Source organism: Zootoca vivipara, chromosome 6, assembly GCF_963506605.1.
Source record: "Zootoca vivipara chromosome 6, rZooViv1.1, whole genome shotgun sequence".
NCBI classification, from domain to species: Eukaryota; Metazoa; Chordata; class Lepidosauria; order Squamata; family Lacertidae; genus Zootoca; species Zootoca vivipara.
Window position 1 is genome coordinate 85,179,077 of NC_083281.1, and position 21,178 is coordinate 85,200,254.

General features: G+C 48.3%; 1 protein-coding gene and 1 long non-coding RNA gene across 2 annotated transcripts; both read right to left on the reverse strand.

Annotated features, from left to right (window-relative positions):
• Positions 1–272: 272 nt before the first annotated feature.
• Positions 273–3,689, reverse strand: LOC132592381 (uncharacterized). The gene is made up of 3 exons (XR_009557850.1): positions 3,560–3,689; positions 1,970–2,819; positions 273–641 (listed from the first exon to the last, which is right to left on the reverse strand). It is a non-coding gene; the product is annotated as an uncharacterized LOC132592381 (long non-coding RNA).
• A 5,110-nt stretch (positions 3,690–8,799) lies between these two features.
• Positions 8,800–20,553, reverse strand: SRM (spermidine synthase). Its single transcript, XM_035120875.2, has 8 exons — positions 20,254–20,553; positions 18,690–18,810; positions 18,378–18,470; positions 15,418–15,571; positions 13,047–13,130; positions 11,373–11,518; positions 10,225–10,347; positions 8,800–9,586 (listed from the first exon to the last, which is right to left on the reverse strand). The coding sequence occupies exons 1-8, from the start codon at positions 20,457–20,459 to the stop codon at positions 9,569–9,571; spliced, it is 945 nt and encodes a 314-aa protein (XP_034976766.2). The 5' UTR covers positions 20,460–20,553; the 3' UTR covers positions 8,800–9,568.
• Between the last annotated feature and the right edge of the window lie 625 nt (positions 20,554–21,178).

Here is a 21,178-nt window from a genome sequence, read left to right on the forward strand (position 1 = left end):
CATGTAGAGCCCTTTGCAGAGGTCCATCCTGGAAGTTACCAGAGCATGGAGCACAGAGGTCAAGTCATCTGTGTCCAAAAGGGGCCATAGCTGGTGAACCAGTTGGAGCTGGGAAAAAGCACTCCTTGCCAAGGCCACCTCAGCCTCCAATGATAATCACAGCTCAGTGGGGCAGCCCTAGTGAATAAACCTCTGCTGCTTGAAACTCAACTAACGTGACATTTGTTCCAGACATTAAAAACAGACACAGAGTAATGCTGGATGACCTTTATTTTTTTTATTGGACCATTGCAATTGATGCCCCAATGCTGGGGTCCTTCTGCATGGAGAGAAACCAACAGTGATGGGCAGATGATTGAAGACCATGTGCTGAACCTTTGGACATCTTTGGGGGGAGGCAGGCGTTGGAGGTTAGATCAAAATGAACCGGAGCATCTCAGTGTCTGGTTGCAGAAGTGGAGGTGCCCCAAGGAGGGCCAGCAGCAGGCAGGAAGGTCATATTTGACAAGTTGTCAATTTATACCTATCTTGGGGTCTGGTTTAGGACGATTTGTGCCCGGTTTAGGCCCTTTAGCCGCTCCCTTTTTGCCACTGCTTGAGGCACGTTTCCTGATTGCATGAATCCCATCGTTCAATGCCCCCTGTTGGCAGCAAAGAGAAGACAGCTGGTACCATGACCCAACATCTGCAGAAACCCTTCCTCCCCTAACAAGTATGGACTGGAATCTTTGTCCCTCTGGTCAAGTGTGGAAGAGACTATCCTCTTCCACTGCAAACTGTAGCTCAGTGTTAGAGCAACTGCCTTGCATGACAAGCGTCCCAGTTTCAAGCCCCTATGGCTTCCCCTGGTAGGGATAGAAACCCTTTAAACCACGGGCAGCTGCAACCCATCAACCCATAGACAATACTGACAAACCAATTGTCTGACTTGATTAAAGGCAGCTTTCTGCCAGGTTGCTGGTATTAATATTACTTTTATTATTACTATTACCGCAATAATTTATATCCTGTATAACCCTCAACAGAACTGTATGGAACAACCTTATGTTTACAGAGGAAAATATCCTCTTGAATAATATACCCAGCACATGAAACCTTACAAAAGGACAATATGAGTGGACTCTCTATGCCCTTAGCACGGCAAAAAGACATACTGAGGAATTGGGAAAATACAAAGGTGGCTCCCTTCTACGACATATGAACAACTACGATTGGATTGAAGACTTATACAGACACGCAACATATGAACAACTTGCATATAAATGCAGACTTGCTATGGACAAATTCAATGATATTTGGAATCCATTCTCACAAATACTGTAATAGGTTAAGATCTGGTGAAGTACAATAACAACCTTGTAAAATATACAGTTTTGGGTGTTCTCCCCCCGTTGTTTCCCCTTCTGCACGGGTTCCGTTCCTCTTTCTGTTTTCTCTTTTTTGTTTGCATCTCACCATGTCTGGTGCACATATACTTTTTGAACTTTCAATAAAGACGTTTTAAAAATTAAGAACAAAACAACAACCCACCTCCAATAATTTATATCCTGCCCTTCCCCCAGAAGGAACCCAGGGTGGTACACACAAAAGAGATAAACCTCTTAATAACCAAAAGAGTTCACAAGTCCTAGAGATCACAGAATCATAAAACTGTAGAGTTGAAAGGGACCCTGAGGATCAACCCCCCCGCAAGGCAGGAATATGGCAACGTTCCGTTTGAAACAAGTGGCAAATCCCTGACAACAGGATGGAGACCCCTTGCTTGAGACATCCAGCTTTTCCTACAGAAATCAGGGCACCCCTGAATGGCAGTTCCTGGGAATCCCAAGTGGCAGGGAGAGTGGCTGTTGCATTCAGGGCCTGCTTGTGGGCTTCCCCTTCAGTTGACTACTGTGAGAAAAGAATGCTTGACTAGATGGACCCCTGGCCTGATTGAGCTTCACGGCTCTCCTTATATTCTTCCACTTACTGTCTTGCCCTGGGCCGAATCCTCAGCCTGGACCTCATCCAGAGCTATCACAGACCAGATCAGCAGCACGGCAACAAAGAGGGTGGTGGAGAACTTCATGATGGCTCAACGCTAGTCAATGGAGTGGAAGAGCTTCTCTTTCAGTCTTTTCTATCCCGGGTAATGGCACCAGTTCTCTTTATATACCCTTTCCTCCATGAGGAAGGAAGAATCTGGGTTGGTGCCCAACCACTCAGCTGGTATGTTTTATCAGACGTGGCTTGGGTCGTAAGTCATTGTTGGCTATGGAGTAGGAAGTACATTAATGGGGACATCCTGTACCTTTTCCACGCGGCCAGTTTCATAGTTTGCTGGGGCCCTAATCTGTTATGAGGCTGTCATGACTCAGATATTCAGTTCATATAACTCTGTATGCAATTATATAGAACTTCCCAAAGACAAAAGAAAGTGTTTGTTTCTTTAAATATAGCCTTTACATAATGTGTTGTTGTTGTTGTTTAGTCATTTAGTCGTGTCCGACTCTTCGTGACCCCATGGACCAGAGCACGCCAGGCACTCCTGTCTTCCACTGCCTCCCGCAGTTTGGTCAAACTCATGTTGGTAGCTTCGAGAACACTGTCCAACCATCTCATCCTCTGTTGTCCCCTTCTCCTTCTGCCCTCCATCTTTCCCAGCATCAGGGTCTTTTCCAGGGGGTCTTCTCTTCTCATGAGGTGGCCAGAGTATTGGAGCCTCAGCTTCAGGATCTGTGCTTCCAGTGAGCACTCAGGGCTGATTTCCTTCAAAATGGATAGGTTTGATCTTCTTGCAGTCCATGGGACTCTCAAGAGTCTCCTCCAGCAAAAAAGAGCTGCAAAAACAGAAAATAAATAGCAAAAACAGACAGACCTCAGTGTAACACTCAAAACAGAAATGTGGCACTCAAATCGGAAGCGTAACACTCAAATCGGAAGCTTAACACTCAAAATGGAGCACATCCAGCTTCCAAAAAAAGTTTGCAAACCGGAACAGTTACTTCTGGGCTTGCAGTGTTTGGGTTCCAAGTTGTTTGAGTACCAAGGCGTTTGAGAACCAAGGTACCACTGTAATGGCTACTGTTTGTTTGACTTTATTAGTTGCTTGCATATATATTTCTCCCCTTCTCCAACCCACCCAAGAAGCTCAGGTACATCATTCTCCCCTTCCTTGTTTAATTGCCACAACCGCACTGTTAGCTAAAACAATTTACGCACCTTAAAACAATGTCATTTACAAAGGCCAGTTGTAGCCAATGATAGTCTTACTCAGAGTAGACCCACTGAAATTTGTGGACCTAGGTTTGCCTGTGAACTTCAAAAGTGATCCTTGTGATCTCAATGGCTTTCCAGATGTGCCCCATAGCAGTTCCTCGGTACCAAGAGAAGGAAGGAAGGAAGGAAGGAAGGAAGGAAGGAAGGAAGGAAGGAAGGAAGGAAGGAAGGAAGGAAGGAAGAAGATGATGCATCAAAGTATTTACTACTCAGAGCAAATGCATCACAATTAATGGACCTAGTTGGTCTCTTGATTTTGATGGGTCTACTCTGAGGAGGAGTAGACCCATCTTCTACTTACCCTCTTGCCCTGGGCTGAAACCTCAGCCTGGACCTCATCCAGAGCCATCATGGACCAGATCAGCTGCACTGCAGTGAAGAGGCCAGCCAAGAACTTCATGATGGCTCCATGTTGGTCAATGGAGAGGAAGAGCTTCTCCTTCGGTCTGTTCTGTCCTGGGCGATGTCATTAGCTCTCTTTATATAGCTTTTCCTCCCCGAGTAAGGAAGAATCTGGGTTTGTGCCCAGCCATTCAGCTGGCTTGTTTCATCAGTGTGAGAAATGGTGACGTTGCTTTTTCATTCAAGGCTGCAGCTGCTAAAAACAACCTCAGATAGAACGTTGCTTTTCTTCACATGGGCTACAAGGCCGTAGCGCTAGATAACTTTAGACAGTAGATTAACAGGCATTAGCAAATACAGAACTTTCTGACACCTGCTAGTGTTCAGGATGCGGGTGTGATAAGTAGACAAGCAACAGCAAAGCAGAGAGTTCAATTCACACTTATCTCCAGGTATTTTTGCCTGGCTTAGCAAATAATTGCATAGGGATATAGACCAAATAAGGGCAGGTTTAATTAGGCAGTCATGATGGGATGTAAACCTTGTGGTACCCAAGCCAATGGGGAGACAAGGGAGGGAACCTGCGCGCCTCGAGTAATAGGGAATATAAGTTTATTCTTTGTCAATTTTGGGTGTGCCTGCTTTGGGCACCTGCTCTTGCTATAACGTTTTGTAATCAATAATCTCTTTGCTGCTTCACCAATTTTGTTCAGATTTTATTTTGAGGGTCCCAGACCAGGGCCAGATTTAGGTTTGATGAGGCCCTAAGCTACTGAAGGTAATGGGGCCCTTTATATGTACACCTGTCCTTTGTCACCAACAAATTGCTGCTGTTTTTTGTGTTGAATATATGCCATATGGTAATTTATGGACCTAATAGGTATCTCAAGCCATTTACACATAACAAATAGGAGCCTACACAACACAAAACACTGTTGCTGTGTGTAGGTTTTATTTTGTTTTTTATCTTAGATTTTGGAAATGGCCATCCAATGGTTTTTTTTCTTTAAATTTTTGAGGGCCCCCAAGAGAGTGGGGCCCTAAGCTATAGCTCAGGCATGTCCAACAGGTAGATCGCGATCTAACAGTAGATCACTGGATGTCTGTGGTAGATCACTGGTAGATCACTGGCTCCCCTCAAAGAAGCTCAACAACTTTGGCTCCCCTAAAAATGCTCAACATTTTAGCCCTTCACCTCCCCAAAACAGAGCTTTCCCGCTTCAGAAGAGCTCAACAACTCTGACCTGAACCCTTAACAAATGGGGCTTCCTCCTTCTTAAAAAATCTCAAAAACTTTGACCTGAACCCCTAAAAAATGAGGCTTTCCTCCTCCCTAAAAAAAGCTTAACAACTTTGACCTGAACACCCCAAAGGGGGGTAGATCACTGCCAATTTTTAACTCTGTGTGTAGATCGCAGTCTCTTCAGAGTTGGCCACCCCTGCTATAGCTTGTTTAGCTTATACGTAAATCTGGCACTGTCTCAGACCCACTTCAGACAATCAGGAACAAGGCCATAAGCTTGCCTTCAAGCTCTGAGACAAAGCTTGATTTTCTACTGAAGACAGCCCAGTTTTATCTACCTACTGCATGGCATAGGGTGTGTGTGTCCTTTTCTCAAACCATTTATGCCAAGTGATCTTTGGGAGGGGTGGGTGCACCAAGAGGAGGATTTGCTGAGTATTTCAGGGTTTGTTTTGTTCCCGGCATGTCATGGCTACTGGATGCCTCTTAACTTTTTGTGATAGTGCTATTATTTGCCCCTGGCACTTGTACTCAATAATCCATAAATGTAAAAAGGAAAAATGGTTCCAGTCCATTTTTCAGGTTGTGTTCATTGACTTTGCAATTGCACCTCCTCACCGCTGATTTAGAAGCCAAGCAAGTGCTTTGGTGATGCACCCCCGCACCTGTTAATTTATAGAGAACTCCCCTGAAGAGAAGTAATATTGGATACAACTGAATTTCAATGTATAGCACTGGTCTTTATAGAGCTTGAAGCAACCTCTGTCTGATTAATACATGCACAACTGATACTGGGTTCAGTCCTGGATCTGCACAACAGGAAAGTGCAGTAGAATCTTTGAGTTGGTTTTGGGGAGTCGGGCAACTTCCCTACAGGGAAAGGTTGCAGCCTTTGCCAAGACTCTTCCCATGTTCATCCTCTTTGGATGTACAGTGGTACCTCTACTTATGAATGACTCGACTTATGAATGACTCGACTTACGAATGTAGCTCCGTCCGCCATCTTGGATGCTGTTTAGATAGGATTTTTTCTACTTATGAATTTTTAGATAGGGTTGCTTCGACTTACGATTTTTTTTCTCCCAATGCATTCCTATGGGATCCGACTTACAATTTTTTTCAACTTACAAATGTGCGTTCGGAACTGTAGTGGAATGAGAGGGGGAGTTTCTGGGGAGCCGCAGCTATGAAATCCAATGGAAGGCAAGAGGCAGGGGCGCCAGATTTTGGCATGGCCCACTGAGCGCCACTGAAATTTCAAGCACCAAGGTCTGTCACACACATGCGTACCTGTGTGTGTGTGTGTGCGCGCACACACGCATCCACAGTCCACATGCATGACTTGAGCAGTCCCTCCAGTTTGCAAAGGTGCTTAGGCCTACTGGCTGCACAGTATGCTTGTGAAACATGGACCACTTATAAACACCATCTCCAACTCCTCGAAAGATTCCATCAATGGTGTCTCCGAAAAGTTTTACACATCACTTGGGAAGACCAGTGAACTAATGGCCGGTGTACTGAAAGAAGCAAAGATCGCCAGTGTCGAAGCGATTATTCTTCAACATCCACTTCGTTGGACTGGTCATGTTGTGCGGATGCATGGTGATTGTCTTCCAAAGCAACTGCTCTATTCTGAATTTAAAAATGGAAAGCGTAATGCTGGTGGACAACAAAAGAGGTTCAAAGACTCTCTCAATCTAATAAAATGTAGTATAAACACCGACAACTGGGAAACCCTTGCCTGCAAGCGCTCCAATTGGAGAACACCCTTTACCAAAGGTGTCCTGGGCTTTGAAGATGCTCAAACTAAGGACGCAAGGGAGAAATGTGCTAAGAGGAAGGCACACTTGGCAAACCCTCACCATGATCAACTCCCAGCCGGAAACCTATGTCCCCACTGTGGAAGGACGTGTGGATCCAGAATTGGCCTCCACAGTAACTTACGGGCTCACTGTTAAGACCGTCTTTATGGAAGTTAATCTTACTCAACTACGAGTGATCACCAAAGAAGAAGTTGCATGGGTCCCAGGGCCCTCAAGAGACCAGGAAAAGCTGCTCTGCATAACCCTGAAGAATCACTGCCAGTCACGTGTTGGCAGTACAGAGCTTGATGGGCCCAACATTCAATGCTCTGATTCAGGGCAAGGCAGCTTCCTACACTCCTTTTTGAAAATATGATTATTGGTGGCCTCCATCTTTTTAATAGCCTCTTTTTACATTTCCTCCTCTTAATAGGGGCAGGGCAGCAGTGGTTCTGTGCCAAGCCTAACTTTATTGGTCATAATGTCCCTTTTCTAATTAGAAAAGAAGCACAAATGCAAAACAATTCTGCTATCAGCCAGCGGAGAGGGATCTGGAGCCTGTTGTGTTGCATCCATTAGCTTTCCCCCCACATAATTCGAGCCACGTGCCTCCTCACTTGCAAAGCCTCCTTGGACCGTGGCATGACTTGTTCCTTGATGCACTTTTAGCAAGGCCTTCGTCTTGCTCAGGCCTGGAGCACGTCATACGTGGTCTCTTTTTCAGGAGCAGAAACCCTACAAGATTGGGAGAATGTACAATATGTGGAGCTTCCCTTGCACTTTATCCAAAACCTGCAGCTTGTGTTCAGAATGCACAATTGCTGGTAGGAGTGAGATTCTGTTGGTACCTCTGCTCAGAAGCTCTGCACTGTCTGCCAATTTACTACCAGACCAACGTGTTAAAGCCCTTAACTGCTTGGGGCTAGTTTACTTGTGGGATTGCATTCCCCCACAAGCACCCACTTTGACTGCTTCAATCATCAGAACTGGCACTCTTACAGGTGCCACATCTTACTTATTCCACACTTTAGCATTTAGCATTTTACAAAGCGTGGCAGCACCTGCACTTCGGAAATCCCTGCCTGTTGACAGCAGGTAGGTGTGCCTTTGCTGTGTTATTTCCAGCACCTGCTTACAACACCTCAATGCCTGTAGCTCAGTGCAAGCAATTGCTTTGCATGCAGAAGGTCCCACGTTCGATCCCTGGCATCTCCAGGTAGGGGCTGGCGATGTCTCCTGTCTGAAACCCTGCAGAATCACGGCTCATCTGTGTGGACAATATTGAACCTGGTGGGGCAATGGTTTGGCACAGAAGACAGCAGCTTCATATAGCCCTCACTGAGAACAGCCTCTGCAGCTTCTGTCCCAGAGGCTCACAGCATGTACATATTAAAAGGTAAAGGTAAAGGACCCCTGGATGGTTAAGTCCAGTCAAAGGCAACTATGGAGTTGAGGCCAAGGCAGCCGGCGTTTGTCCACAGACAGCTTTCTGGGTCATGTGGCCAGCATGACTAAACCGCTTCTGGCACAACAGGACATCGTGATGGAAATCAGAGTGCACGGAAACGCTGTTTACCTTCCTGCCACAGCGGAACCCATTTATCTACTTGCACTGGCGTGCTTTCAAACTGCTAGGTTGGCAGGAGCCAGGACAGAGTAACAGGAGCTCACCCCATCATGGGGATTCGAACCGCCAACCTTCTGATTGGCAAGCCCAAGAGGCTCAGTGGTTTTGACCACAGCGCCACCTGTGTCCCTAAAATAGATTAGTACCCACCAGTGTTGAGGGGGGGGGAATCTAGGGTTGCAGGGGGGCAAAGACCCATTTTTAATTTTGTAGCAGGATCCCTGTCTCTAGGGACCTAGGGCTGCCCAATCAGCACAAAATGGGATGTGCCCCTTGTGCTGATTGGAGCCAATCTGAGTGAAAGGAGGCAAGTCGGTCACTGGTGATCAGTTCCTAGGGTCACTTTGGAGAAGGTGCATGGGAAGAACATGGAGCTGTTTTTGTATTGCTCTAAAGCAGTGTTTCCCAAACTTGGGCCTGCAGCTGCTTTTGGACTACAACTCCCACCATCCCTGATCGTACAGAAAAGAGAGGGGGGCTTATCTCAAAAGCTCACCCACCCACCCCTTAAGAAAACGATACTAAAATTTTATTTGATTCCGTTTACTATACAAAGAGGTTAATGGTTCTCTACAGACAACTTTGGTCTTTTTGCGCTCAGCCAATTAAAACGCCGCAAAGAGACCCCACTGATGGGCTCAGGAGTCGAGGCAGGCAGGGGGCATGTGACCAAAAAAAAACACCTGATCAGGCAAGGAGGAAAGAGGTGTGGGCATTCCGTGGAGCTGGGGGGCAAGGGGGAGCGAGGCAAGGGAAAAGGGGAGGGGGCAGAGAAAAGATACCCAACTATGCCAGCACCCACCCCACCCAATGCCAATCCCCACGCCCCCTCAAAAGGCAGAGCGTCAAACCATTGTGCCTGGTCCTTCCCAACTAGATGGCAACCACTTTTAAGGGAGATACATTGTCAGTTATAAATACAGCATTTTCAGGGTGGGGGTGTTAAAAAGGAAGCAGGCAGGCGCCTGAAGGCTCTACATTAATGCTCCACAGGTTGGAGAGACGAGTTCAAGCAATGGCCCAACAGCGAAGCCTGAACTAGGTGGACAGGGGTGGGGGGGTTGTTTGGAAGTGGGGTCCTGCGGTTGGGTGCAAACCCAGAGTCCTTTCATTTTTTAAATACATAATTGGAAGGAATGTTTAGCTGGCAGGCTAGAGGCCGCAAGGCAAGCGAGGACCATATCAGGCTGCCCGCCCGCCCGCCTGCCAGAGACAATCCGCTAGGTGGATGAGGCTTCCGGGGTTTTCCGTCTCGCCGGGGCATCCGAGGCCAGAGGTGGATCTGCGTCGGGGTTCTCACACGGCGCTCAGAGCCTGGTGGGGAGGAAAAGGAAAATGAGAATAATCAACAGGATGGAGCGACTCTCATTCGGGGCTTTCTATGTCCACATTCACAACACTATGATACCACTTTAAGCAGCTCCCCCCAGAGAATTCCTGGAACTGTAGTTTGTTTAGGGTCCTGGGAGTTGTCAGGAGACCCCCTGTTCCCCTCCAAGAATTACGGTTCCCAGAGTCACAACCAATCCTTCTTCAAAGGAAACTGGGAATTGTAGCTCTGGGAGGGGAATAGCGGTCTCCTAACAACCTTAATGAACTACAGATCCCAGAATGCTTTGGGCGGGTGGGTGGGAAAATGTGACTACTTAAAAGTGGCATCACAGTGCAGCAATTTTTAGGTCTTGCCTTCTTTCTGTGATGGTAAGTAGTCTCAGAACTGTTTCTAATATTGTGTTTTAATGTTCGAATCCGCCCTGGGACGTTGGGCGAATGGCAATTATTATCATTATTAACGGTAATAATTTAAATGTATGGTGTGATTGTGGCTTTTCTTGGAGAAATGGCGAATTGGAGGCAGCCATGCTTCTGAATACCAGTTGCTTCCCCCCACCCCGGCTTAGGAAAAGAAAACTTCACTTTGCAAGGACAGGATCTCAACCCCGGTGGTTTACCTTTCGTGCAAATTCAGGCAGAACAAAGGCTGCCCGGTGGACATCCGAGTTATAATACTTAAGATTCATTGCTTCCACTTCCTTCTGGGACAACTGCTGGACAGGGTCCCTGAAATTAGTGCTCTGCAGGAAGAATAAAAATTGGATTTATTTGCAGGCACATCCCTGTTTGCGTCTGATTGGCACACACCACAAGGGGGCGGAATGAAGGACGCTAAGTAACGTAAGCCCCGCATCAATGGGGTGTTGCCTGTATTGAACCCCACCCTGCCCTTTCTTGCCAAAGGATCTCAAGGCTCTCTATCTCCCCATTTAATCCTTATTTATTGCATTTATAGCCCAAGGAGCTCGAGGCAGCGTACATGCATCTCCTCCGCCCCCTTCACAACGACCCTGTGAGGTAGGAGAGGCTGAGAGGCAGTGGCCCAGGAAAGAGGTGTGGATTGGAGAGAGTCACGACAGACGGACAGAAGTCCCGGGGGGCGGGGGCTGCATACAACCCAGTTTTACAGTGGTACACCTTGGTTCTTAAACGCCTTGGTATTCAAACAACTTGGAACCAAAAACCCGGAAGTAAGTGTTCCAGTTTGCAAACATTTTTCGGAAGCCGAACGTGCTCCGTTTTGAGTGTTACGCTTCCAATTTAAGTGCCACACTTAACGTTTTGAGTGTCTGTCTGTTTTTGCTATTCATTTTGTGTTTTTGTTTTTGCGGCTCTTTTTGTTTTGCTTTTGCGACTGTGTGGAACCCAGTTCAGCTCCTGATTGATTGATTGTGTGACCGCAGTACATTGTTTATTGCTTTCATTTTATGGATTGATGGTCTCGTTAGATAGTAAAATCCAGGTTAAATCCATGTTTTAGGGGTTGTTTTTAAAAGTTTGGAACGGATTAATCCGTTTTGCATTACTTTCTATGGGAAAGCGCGCCTTGGTTTTGGAACGCTTTGGTTTTGGAACAGACTTCCGGAACGGATTAAGTTTGAGAACCAAGGTAGCACTGTACTTAGAGCGGGCCCAGTGATGTTAATGGACCGGAGTGATTCACGCCCGTAAGTTTCAATGCTCTACGTAGGGCTTGCGTCAGGATGCAAGCCTCCGCTCCCCCAGCCCCAATCAACGGAAAGAGGCGGCAGACAATATCCCTTACTGAATTCTTGCTGCAGAGCATGAAGCCGATCTGTCCGCTGGGGTAGGTCGGGATGGTGCAGTAGGCATACTCAACCACGGGGAACAGCGACTTGCAGAACTGGCGCATCTCCTTTATGAGGTCCAGGTGCAGCCACTGGCATTCGCCTGGCGAAGAGACAAATTTGGAGAGGGGCGTTATAAAAGCCTTCCTGGGTAGCTGGGAGAAAGAAGAGCTGGTATTTGGTTACCCAAGGCTCTGCGGCCCTTCCACCTCCCAGGCACTAGGGGGCAGCCTTCCAAAGAACTAGATCCGAGCTGGAGCACCCAGAAACCTGATAAGGGAGTTCCACTGCACGTGTGCCACCACTGAGAAGGCCCAACATTATTTTTTTTGGCTGTCGCAGCAACCCTGATAAGCTGTGTTAAATGCAGCATGATATTTCAATTTGTACTTTTATACCTTGCTTCATTTCTTACACATTGCATTTTTTGCTGTATGTATGCATTTGTTTGGTTTTCAGATTAAAATTTTACAGTCACATATCCAACATTCCACATAGAAACAAGATTCCAAAGAATCCCCCCTTTGTGGATCCTATTGTTAATAATTTCCTCCTCCATCTTTTAAAATAATCCAAATCTTTTACCTCTCCATTGTGTCCAAAATTAATCATTAAACTACGAGTGTTATTCCAACCCTACTAACGATTTTAACAGCATACAATGGTTTTTTTTAATTTCCCCCATTACTTATTAAAATTGCTGCGTTACCACAATAGAATGAAAAACAATACAGGAAGAAATACAAACCCAATTAAAACCCAATACGAGTATTTAATGTGGGCGTGCTGCAGACCACCTGAATGGAGCTCATGGACCTGAGTCGGGGGGCCCTGATCGAGGGGGCACCAGGCTTTCCACCCCTGCTTTAAAAAAAAGCTGGTGTGGGGGGGGAAACCCAACACTTCAGAAATATGCTCAGTGCCTCCAACTCAGTGATGGGCAACCTTTTGAGCTTGGTGTGTCAAAATTCGCCAAAAAACCGAGCATAACTCGGGTGGTGTGTCACTTCGAGAAAAAACACCATAATTGTGTGATATTTATAGTTTAAATAACAAAAATGTATAGTTGTAATATATAACTGCATTTAATAAACCAAAAACTAATTATTTAACCAAACCAAACCAAAAAACCCTTATTTATCACAAAGTGCCCAGAGTTGTTGAGCTTTTTGGGGGGAAATGCTGACCAAAGTTTTGGAGGTTTTTTGGGGGGGGGGGTGCAAAGGATGCTTTGCTTTGGGGGGGTGCCCCAAAGCTGCTGCGCTTTTTGGGGGGGAAATAGAACAGAAATAAAGGACGAATAATACCTTTGCTGGAACTAACACACAGCACCAACATAGTCTGCCAAAGCGCCAAAAAACCCAGCACAGGAATGGGTTAAAAAAACCCAATCTCTGGCTACCAGCAACAACAACAAAAAAGGATCGGGTTTTAACAGCGGAGACAAGCTGTAGCGTGAGGAGGAGCGGGAGAACAAATGGGGGGGGGACAACAACAACAGCGCGAATGGGCCGATGGGGCACGTGCCAGCAGTGAGGGCCCTGTGTGTCACGTCTGACATGCGTGTCATAGGTTCGCCATCACTGCTCCAACTGATCTCCAGCACACGGGCTATTTTGGCTGCCCCTCACCTTGGCAGCAGAGAATGCCGTCTTCCCGCAGAGCTGTCTTCATCAGCTGGTAGTAGGATTCTTTGAAGAGGCTTTCCGCAGGACCTGGAGGGGAAGAAACAACACGAGTGAGGGTTCGGTATGAAAATACCTGGGAGGTATTTCTGGGATCACTTGGATCACACCCTACAAAACTGCATTCATCCATTTATTCACTCAATCTGCAAGCCACACCTTTGAGGGCAAAACTCTCACCTAACGAAGAAAAAGAGCATTCATCCTACGCTAATCCCACCTAGCAGTTCGGAAGCACGTCAAAGTGCAAGTAGATAAATAGGTACCACTCCGGCGGGAAGGTAAACGGCGTTTCCGTGCGCTGCTCTGGTTCGCCAGAAGCGGGTTAGTCATGCTGGCCACGTGACCCGGAAAAAACTGTCTGCAGCCTCGGCCAGCAAAGCGAGATGAGCACCGCAACCCCAGAGTCATCCGCGACTGGACCTAACGTCAGGAATGTTAGAAATGCTGCTCAGGGCAGATGACAGACTGCGCCAGCCACCAGCATTTCCAAGTGGCCGTCCCTGGCTGCCGATGCCTTAAGCCAGGGGTCCCCAGACTTACTGGCGTTTGGGCCGGTTCCCACCGCGCCGATCGCGCGGCGGGCCGGAGGACGGGGGAGTGCGCGCCTGTGCGGGCCGGCGGGCGGGGGAGTGCGCGTCCATGCGCATGCGCACAGGCGCTTACTGGCACGGCGGCGCGCTTCCAGGGTGGAAAAAGCGCCAAAAATCCGTTGTGCGCATGCGTATGGGCCTCCCCCGACCCGGAAGTGCACCAGAAATGACCTCTTCCGGGTCGGGAGAGGCCCATACGCATGCGCACAAAGGATTTTCGGGGCTTTTTTCCCGACCCGGAAGAGCGCTGTGCGCCGTAAGAGCAGGCGGCGGGGGTCGCCGCGGGCCGGATTGGCAGGCCAATTGGGCCGCATCCGGCCCCCGGGCCGTAGTCTGGGGACCCCTGCCTTAAGCAGGCCAGAGGCCTCCATATGCGACTTGCCTCCTCAGTAGGAAATAATGAGCCAGAAAAGTAGAATTGAATCCACTTTATTGCAGGCTACATACTAAGTTTCTCTGTCCACAAAGCTGTGGTGGAACAGAGTAAGGCATCTTGCTTCCTACTCCATCGAGAGCAGTAGCGAAGGAGAAGTACAGAATAACATCACATGACTAGGAAGAAAACGTAATATAAACTTCCTGTCTGACGGAGTATCTCAGACTCAGTGTGAGAAAAACAACAGTCACACATGTGCTGCTTCCTTGTGCAGCAGAGAATATATGTTGGTCTGGCGTAGTCGAAACAAAATAAAAAAATTCCTTCCAGTAGCACCTTAGAGACCAACTAAGTTTGTCATTGGTATGAGCTTTCGTGTGCATGCACACTTCTTCAGAGTACCTTTACCTTGAGTGTCTGAATTTGCTTCTCCTCTTCCCTTTTCCTTTTGACCCAGAAGGTCCAAAGTGTTTAAAAGCATTTACATACTGCTTAATATTACCCAAAAAACCAAAAAACGAAAACCACCTGAAAAAGAACAGGGGCAGCCACACTGAAGGCCCTGCTGGGAGTTCCCACAAAGCAGGATTCAGGGAATTTTGGAACTTGCAGAGAAAGCTTTCCCGCAGACCGCAGTGATTTGCTGGGTGTATAAGGCGGTCTCTCATGCATAGCTGCCAAGTCCGGATCGTAAAGATCCGGGATCGGCAGCGTGCGCACGACCGGAAGTTGCGTCACGCAACTTCCGGTGGCGCTTCGCCCTTCTATGGGCACCAGAAAATGGCGGCGCCAGCGCCGGAAGTCGCTTCCGCGCATGACCGGAAACACGTAAAAGCGACTTTCGGCGCCGCCATTTTCTGATGCCCATAGAAGGGCGAAGCGCCACCGGAAGTCGCGTCACGCAACTTTCGGTCATGCGCGGAAGCGACTTCCGGCGCCGGCGCCGCCATTTTCTGGTGCCCATAGAAGGGCAAAGCGGCACCAGAAAAATGGCCGCCAGGAAGAATCGAATGTAAGGGACAATGCCGGGATTCTCTGCCAAACGGGAGACCGCCGGAAACGGTGAGAAAAAAAGGGGTTTTCCCGGCGGATACGGGATACTTGGCAGCTATGCTCTCATGTCACCTGCTCCTGAGCTGTATAGGGACTTCTAACACCTTGAAACTGAGCTGGAAGTGGGCTGGTGCTAATTCCAGAAGTCGTTTGCCCCCACAAGCCACTTACGTATGCAATCTGTACAAGCTGCAGCCTCCAGGTCAACCCCAAGAGTGTATGCCCCAGCATGTACACAAGAGTCATGAACCAATCACAGTCGCTGGTCAAGATCCCCGACGCCCTCCGCACTCACCCATGGGGTCGGAAGAGTCTGTGATTATCACATCAAAAGCCTCCTGGTTCTGCTTCATAAATTCGAAGCCGTCACCAACATGCAAGGTGAGTTTCGGGCTAGAATATCCCACGGCCATCCCTGGGAGGTACTTCTTCGATGCTTGGATCACATCCTGCCAAAGAGAAAAAGAGAAAGTTTTGTCTATTTACCTCCCACCAAGTCATAAGTGTACAATAAGGAAAATGAACAAAAGCATGTACAGTGGTACCTCTACTTACGAATAACTCTACTTACGAATGTTTCTACTTACGAACGGAGATCTGTCCGCCATCTTTGATGCGGTTTAGATAGGCTTTTTTCTACTTACGAATTTTTAGATAGGGTTGCTTCGACTTACGAATTTTTTCTCCCAATGCATTCCTATGGGATTCGACTTACAATTTTTTTCAACTTACAAATGTGCATTCGGAACGCATTAAATTCGTAAGTAGAGGTACCACTGTATCATAAATTAATAAGCGCGCCTGAGTTTGCTTTCTTCCTCCTCCTTGCCTATCCCCTTTTCCTTTTGTGCTAAGACTCCAAGCTGAGAATCCATGAGCTTGGGTTGGATGAAGAACAGAATTTTAGGCAGGGAAATTACTTTGAATAAAGAACAGTAATAAATCACTAAAACCACTGGAATAAATAAATCACTGGAGAAACCACACTTGGGTCCTATCTGCACGATACATTCTAGGCCGCATCATACCACTTTAAACAGTCACGGCTTCCCCCAAAGAATCCTAGGAACTGTAGTTTGTGAAAGGTGCAGAGACATGTTAGGAGACCCCTAGTCAGCTTGGAGAGCCAAATCAGGACCATGGGGGACAGAGAGGGAGGTTTCGGGGCTGCTCGGGAGAATCCAGAAGCAGCAATCCCAAATCAAAGTGGTTCAACTTATCTCCTCCCATTGAGGCAATGTGCCTTGCATCGCCAAGGAATGTCGGCTGTAGAAGTAACCAGGCCTGCGATGGGGAGAAAAGGCTCAGCTGGTCTGCTTTGCATTTTTGGAGGAACTCTGAATACGAACGCTCCTGTTAGGGACTGAAAGGCGGCACTGCAGCATTTTATTATTATTTAGACATACAGGTGGGGACCCAGGTGGCGCTGTGGGTTAAACCACAGAGTCTAGGGCTTGCTGATCAGAAGGTCAGCGGTTCGAATCTCTGCAACTGGGTGAGCCTCCGTTGCTTGGTCCCAGCTTCTGCCCACCTAGCAGTTCGAAAGCACATCTAAGTTCAAGTAGATAAATAGGGACCGCTCCGGCGGGAAGGTAAACGCCGTTTCCGTGCGCTGCTCTGGTTCGCCAGAAGCAGCTTTGTCATGCTGGCCACATGACCCGGAAGATGTCTGCGGACAAACGCCGGCTCCCTCGGCCTATAGAGCGAGATGAGCGCCGCAACCCCAAAGTCGGACACGACTGGACCTGATAGTCAGGGGCAGCTTTACCTTTACCTTACATAACAATAATGTACATACACTTACAGACAAAAAAAGAAAAATACATAAAATAAGTAAATAATAATACACCCTTGTGACTTCCCTCCGCCAGGGCTCGTCATCTTTATTACTTCAAAGTTATTATTTGCATTGCAATTTATGTATCTCTATCTTACTTCTCTTATTAAACTGTTATTTTTTTCTCTAGGTCATCTTTATAACTTAGTCTAAACATATCAGCATGCTATCTTTAGAGCAGTGTTTACTCATACGTTCTTCAAACCATATCCATTGTGACCTTAATTTCTGATTTGCACTGCAGCATTTTGTTGCAGCTGCTACCTGCACAAACCTGCCCCCCCCCCCAATTTGGAATCCTGCCGACTTTTGGTGTGCATTGGCAAGATTTCATTACCATGATGCAAAATGCATTTTTCTCTCTCTGCCTCATCTTGCAAAAAACAAAACAAAACAAAAACACACAGAAAACTTCCAAGGTTGGGTGGAGGAGGATGTGATACCCCCCCTCCCCTCTTTGAGTTCAGTCAGTAGAGCATGAATCAGACTCTTGAGCCCCATGCTGGGCAAAAAGATTTCTGCCCTGCAGGCAGTTGGAGAAGATAAGCTGCATAGTTTCGAGTCTATAATTCTTCACAACTAGAGGACAAGGAAGCAGGTCTTTAATAAGGAAGACGGTTAAGAAATCATAGCCCCGGGGAAAGGATAGGTTGATAATTGCCTTTATCCTGTCAAAGAGCTCCGAAATGTACCAGATGACAAGACAGCCAACGCCCTCGGAGCTTGGGAAAGAGGAAAGAAATTAGGCTACTAACACAGAAACTTTGGCTTGTAGCCAGCGAAGCCCTAGGCAAAGTTGGGCACCTTCATTTATTTATTTCAACGGGTCTACTGACTCCATGGGAAGGTGGTGGACTCTCCCCCTTCCTTGGAGGTTTTTAAGCAGAGGTTGGGTGGCCATCTGTCATGGATGCTCTAGTGCAGATTCCTGCATTGCAGAGGGTTGGACTAGATGACCCTTGGGGTCCCTTCCAACGCTACTATTCTATCAGGCCTAACCTTGGCTCTCGCCCATTGCCAAGCTCTTGAGGTCGAATCCTTCTAAATTATCTGCTATTGGTTTCCCAACACCCCACCCCACCGCCAGAGGACCGCTTGAAAACTGCCATGGGTCTTGGCGGACCACTGGCCTTCGCTGTCAAGTTCTCCCTTTTTTTAAAGGGAAATTCCCTTATGCTGAATAGGCTTCCTCGTGAGAAAATGGAAAACTTGACAGCTATGCCACTGGCCACCACTTTACTGGTCAACCAAACAGACCACACTTAACCACCTTTCTGCTTGTTATAGCAATCATAAATGTGTTGTGGGAGATGCCGGGCAATTTTAAATTGCATGCCGTGGACTGCAGGTTGAGGATCACAGTTTGGGGGAATCCCGTTTTACAGGCAACGGTCCATAAGCAGAACTGACTCAATTACCTCATCAATTTCGCACTGTATCACAGACTCCACGGAGGGGTGCTTGACCACTTCTCGCAAGACTCCTCCATCGCCGCCCCCGATGATGAGCACCTGTGGGGTGGAGACGGCACTGTTACTTTGCTCCAAGAACGCCAACCCATTCATCTCCCTAGACGAGGGCCGCATTCCCTTTCGGGGGGCCGCGTGCCAGTGGCAGGCGGGGCCAGAAGCAAAAGTGGGTGGAGCAACAAATGAAAATTTTACCTTTGGGCAGTAGGCTAGTTTCCCCACTCAATTCATACGCCAGCAGGACGACAGAATGAGGCTTACCTTCTGTGGGTTTGGGTGACTGCACAAGGGAAGGTTAGCAATCATTTCCTGGTACGAAAATTCGTCCCTCTCTGTGCACTGGATAACGCCATCGAGGACCAAGACGTTCCCGTATGTTTTGCTAGAGGAAGACGGGAGCAGGGGAAATGATGGGTCTGAATAGCAGGGCAAAGGTGTACGGTCTCCAAAACATGCCTCTTTAAGTCCCTGAAAACCAACGTTGCAGAGCTCCAGGGATAATACCTGGATTGATAGTTTAAAACTACTGCTACGGTAGAGGACAAGAATCCCAAGACTGCATTAAATGTAGCCAAATTCTGTGTGTCTGCAATCAATCGCAGGAAGCAAGTGGTATCCCATAATGATCAAACCCCTAAATGTTAACTACAGGGGGTACGCTAATAATTAATTTTATTTTTTATATTTAAATCCTTGTTATATTCATACTGTCCTTTGTATTTTTGATATGTTTTATGATCTGTGATATTGTGTGTGTTGATGCTGGTCTGCGACCATATTAATAAATTCAATACCTGGATTGCCACAAGTTCCCCGGCCCTGAAGTAGACCATCAGTGGCCTTCACTGTCCCCAAGTTGCCTTTAATGCAAGGACATGGACCGCTGGCCATGCTGGCTGAGGCTGGTGAGAACTGGGAATCTAACAACCTATAGAGGCGCAAAGGGTCTCTGTTCCTGAACAAGGCCTTTCCTGTCCCAAGTTACCTCCATCATAAATCTGCCATCACTTGCCTTCACTGCCCCTAAGCTACCTACCTTTAAGGCAAGGACAGGGACTGCTGGCTGGGGCTTGTGAGAACTTGAACAACGTGTAGGGGTGCAAAGGGCCCCTGTTCCTGAACTAGAGTTCCCCTAACTACCTCCAAAACAACTCTGCTTTTTTCAAATACAGAGGCAGATGAAGATACAGCCCTCCAGATGTTGTTGAACTACAGCTCCCATCATCCCTAACAGTTGGCTAGCACCTGCCTTGCATACAAAGGGCCCCAGGTTCAACCCCCAGCATCTCCAAGTAGGGCTGGGGGGAGACTCCTGCCTCTGAATCCCAACAGTGCCGCTGTCAGTCAGTGCAGGTAACGCTGACATAGATGGACCAGTTGTTAAATTCCAAGGCAGCAGCTGCCACCAGCCAGAAAGGAGTCACCCTGAGAGAGAGAGGCAGCGCTTAGAGCAGCGTTTCTCAAACCTGGGTCTCCATCTACAACTCCCATCATCCTTACCGTAGCAGGACCAACAACAGCTGGGGACCAGAGTTTGAGAAACACGGGCGGAGGGTGTCCCACTGAGACACAGGTTCAAATGCCCAACCTGGCCACAAAAGCTCAATGGGGGTGACCTCGCGGGGTTGTTATGGGGAGTCAAACAATGAGATTCTTTTCTTGGAGTGGGTGGGTGGGAAGACGCCTTGGACAAAAAGGTGGGCTGTATAAACGCAACCGAAGGCCAGCCCCGCCCTGTGCTTTTGACAGGATTGGGCACTGCACCCGTGCACGCCATCCTCATGTGCTCAATACCCGCATCCTGGCCTTTCTCCCGCACCCTTACCTCCTGAAGACCAGGATCTCCTGGAAGGGCGACCGCTGGTGATGCAGGACCTCCTGGACTTGCAGAGAGAGGGCCTGCCCAGGCCAGAGGCTGCACGTCTCGCGGAACCAGCCCTCTTGGATGACGGCTGCTGCCTCCTCCTCTGCCTCCCCTCCAGCTGCTGCCCTTCTTCCTCCTCCTTCTCTTCCTCCCAGGCCAAGCTCCATGGCCAGCCGAACTGGGCAAGGCGAAGCGGCTGCCCCTCCGCTCCGCCTCGCCTCCGCAAGCAAAGGCCACCTGTGCACGCCTCAGCCGAACCGGCGCAGCGGCGGCTTCAAGGGAGGCGCGCCCGAGCGCGGCGCCGGCCAATGAGGAGCCGCGTCCACGGGGTCGGCGGAGGCAGCGCCGGCCTCTCGTTGGCTGCGGGCGGAGAGGGTTCGACGGGGAGGCGAGGCGAGCGAGCAAGGTAGGGTGCGCTCGCGGGGCGGGCGGGCCACGTGGGGCGTTGGGCGTTCCTTGCGCGTGAGAGGGAGAGAGACAGAGACGTCACGGAGCAGCTGCGGTAAGGAGGGCCATGCGCGCTCCTGATTGGCTGGGAGGAGGGGAAGGCTGAAGCCTCTCTCCACGTGGCTTTTCAGCAAGGGCAAGTGAGGCCACGTTGCATCTTCAATCCAAGTGCACGGTGGTTTTTTGTTTTGCATTGGAGCAAGTCTATTAAACTCGGCGGGGCTTCTTCAAAGGCTTTTAAGTGCCGTGCATAGCCTGATATTCTCAGTCGAATATAAAAGCCTACAGTTGGGGTGGGGGAAGCACGTTGCCTATTTTGTTGGCATGTCTCAAGGTACCTGAAGAAGTGTGCATGCACACGAAAGCTCATACCAATGATAAACTTAGTTGGTCTCTAAGGTGCTACTGAAAGTTTTTTTTTTCCGACTACGCCAGACCA

What these genes read in the sequence shown, in the direction of transcription:
- SRM (XM_035120875.2), bottom strand. Translation starts at nt 20,459, where the DNA reads ATGGAGCTTGGCCTGGGAGGAAGAGAAGGAGGAGGAAGAAGGGCAGCA. An exon ending in AGACTCTTCCGACCCCATGG is followed by an intron (nt 13,131 to 15,417) that starts GTGAGTGCGGAG and finishes CTTCCCCTCCAG; the next exon opens with GTCCTGCGGAAAGCCTCTTC. An exon ending in TGCTCTGCAGCAAGAATTCA is followed by an intron (nt 10,348 to 11,372) that starts GTAAGGGATATT and finishes TTCTTCCTGCAG; the next exon opens with AGCACTAATTTCAGGGACCC.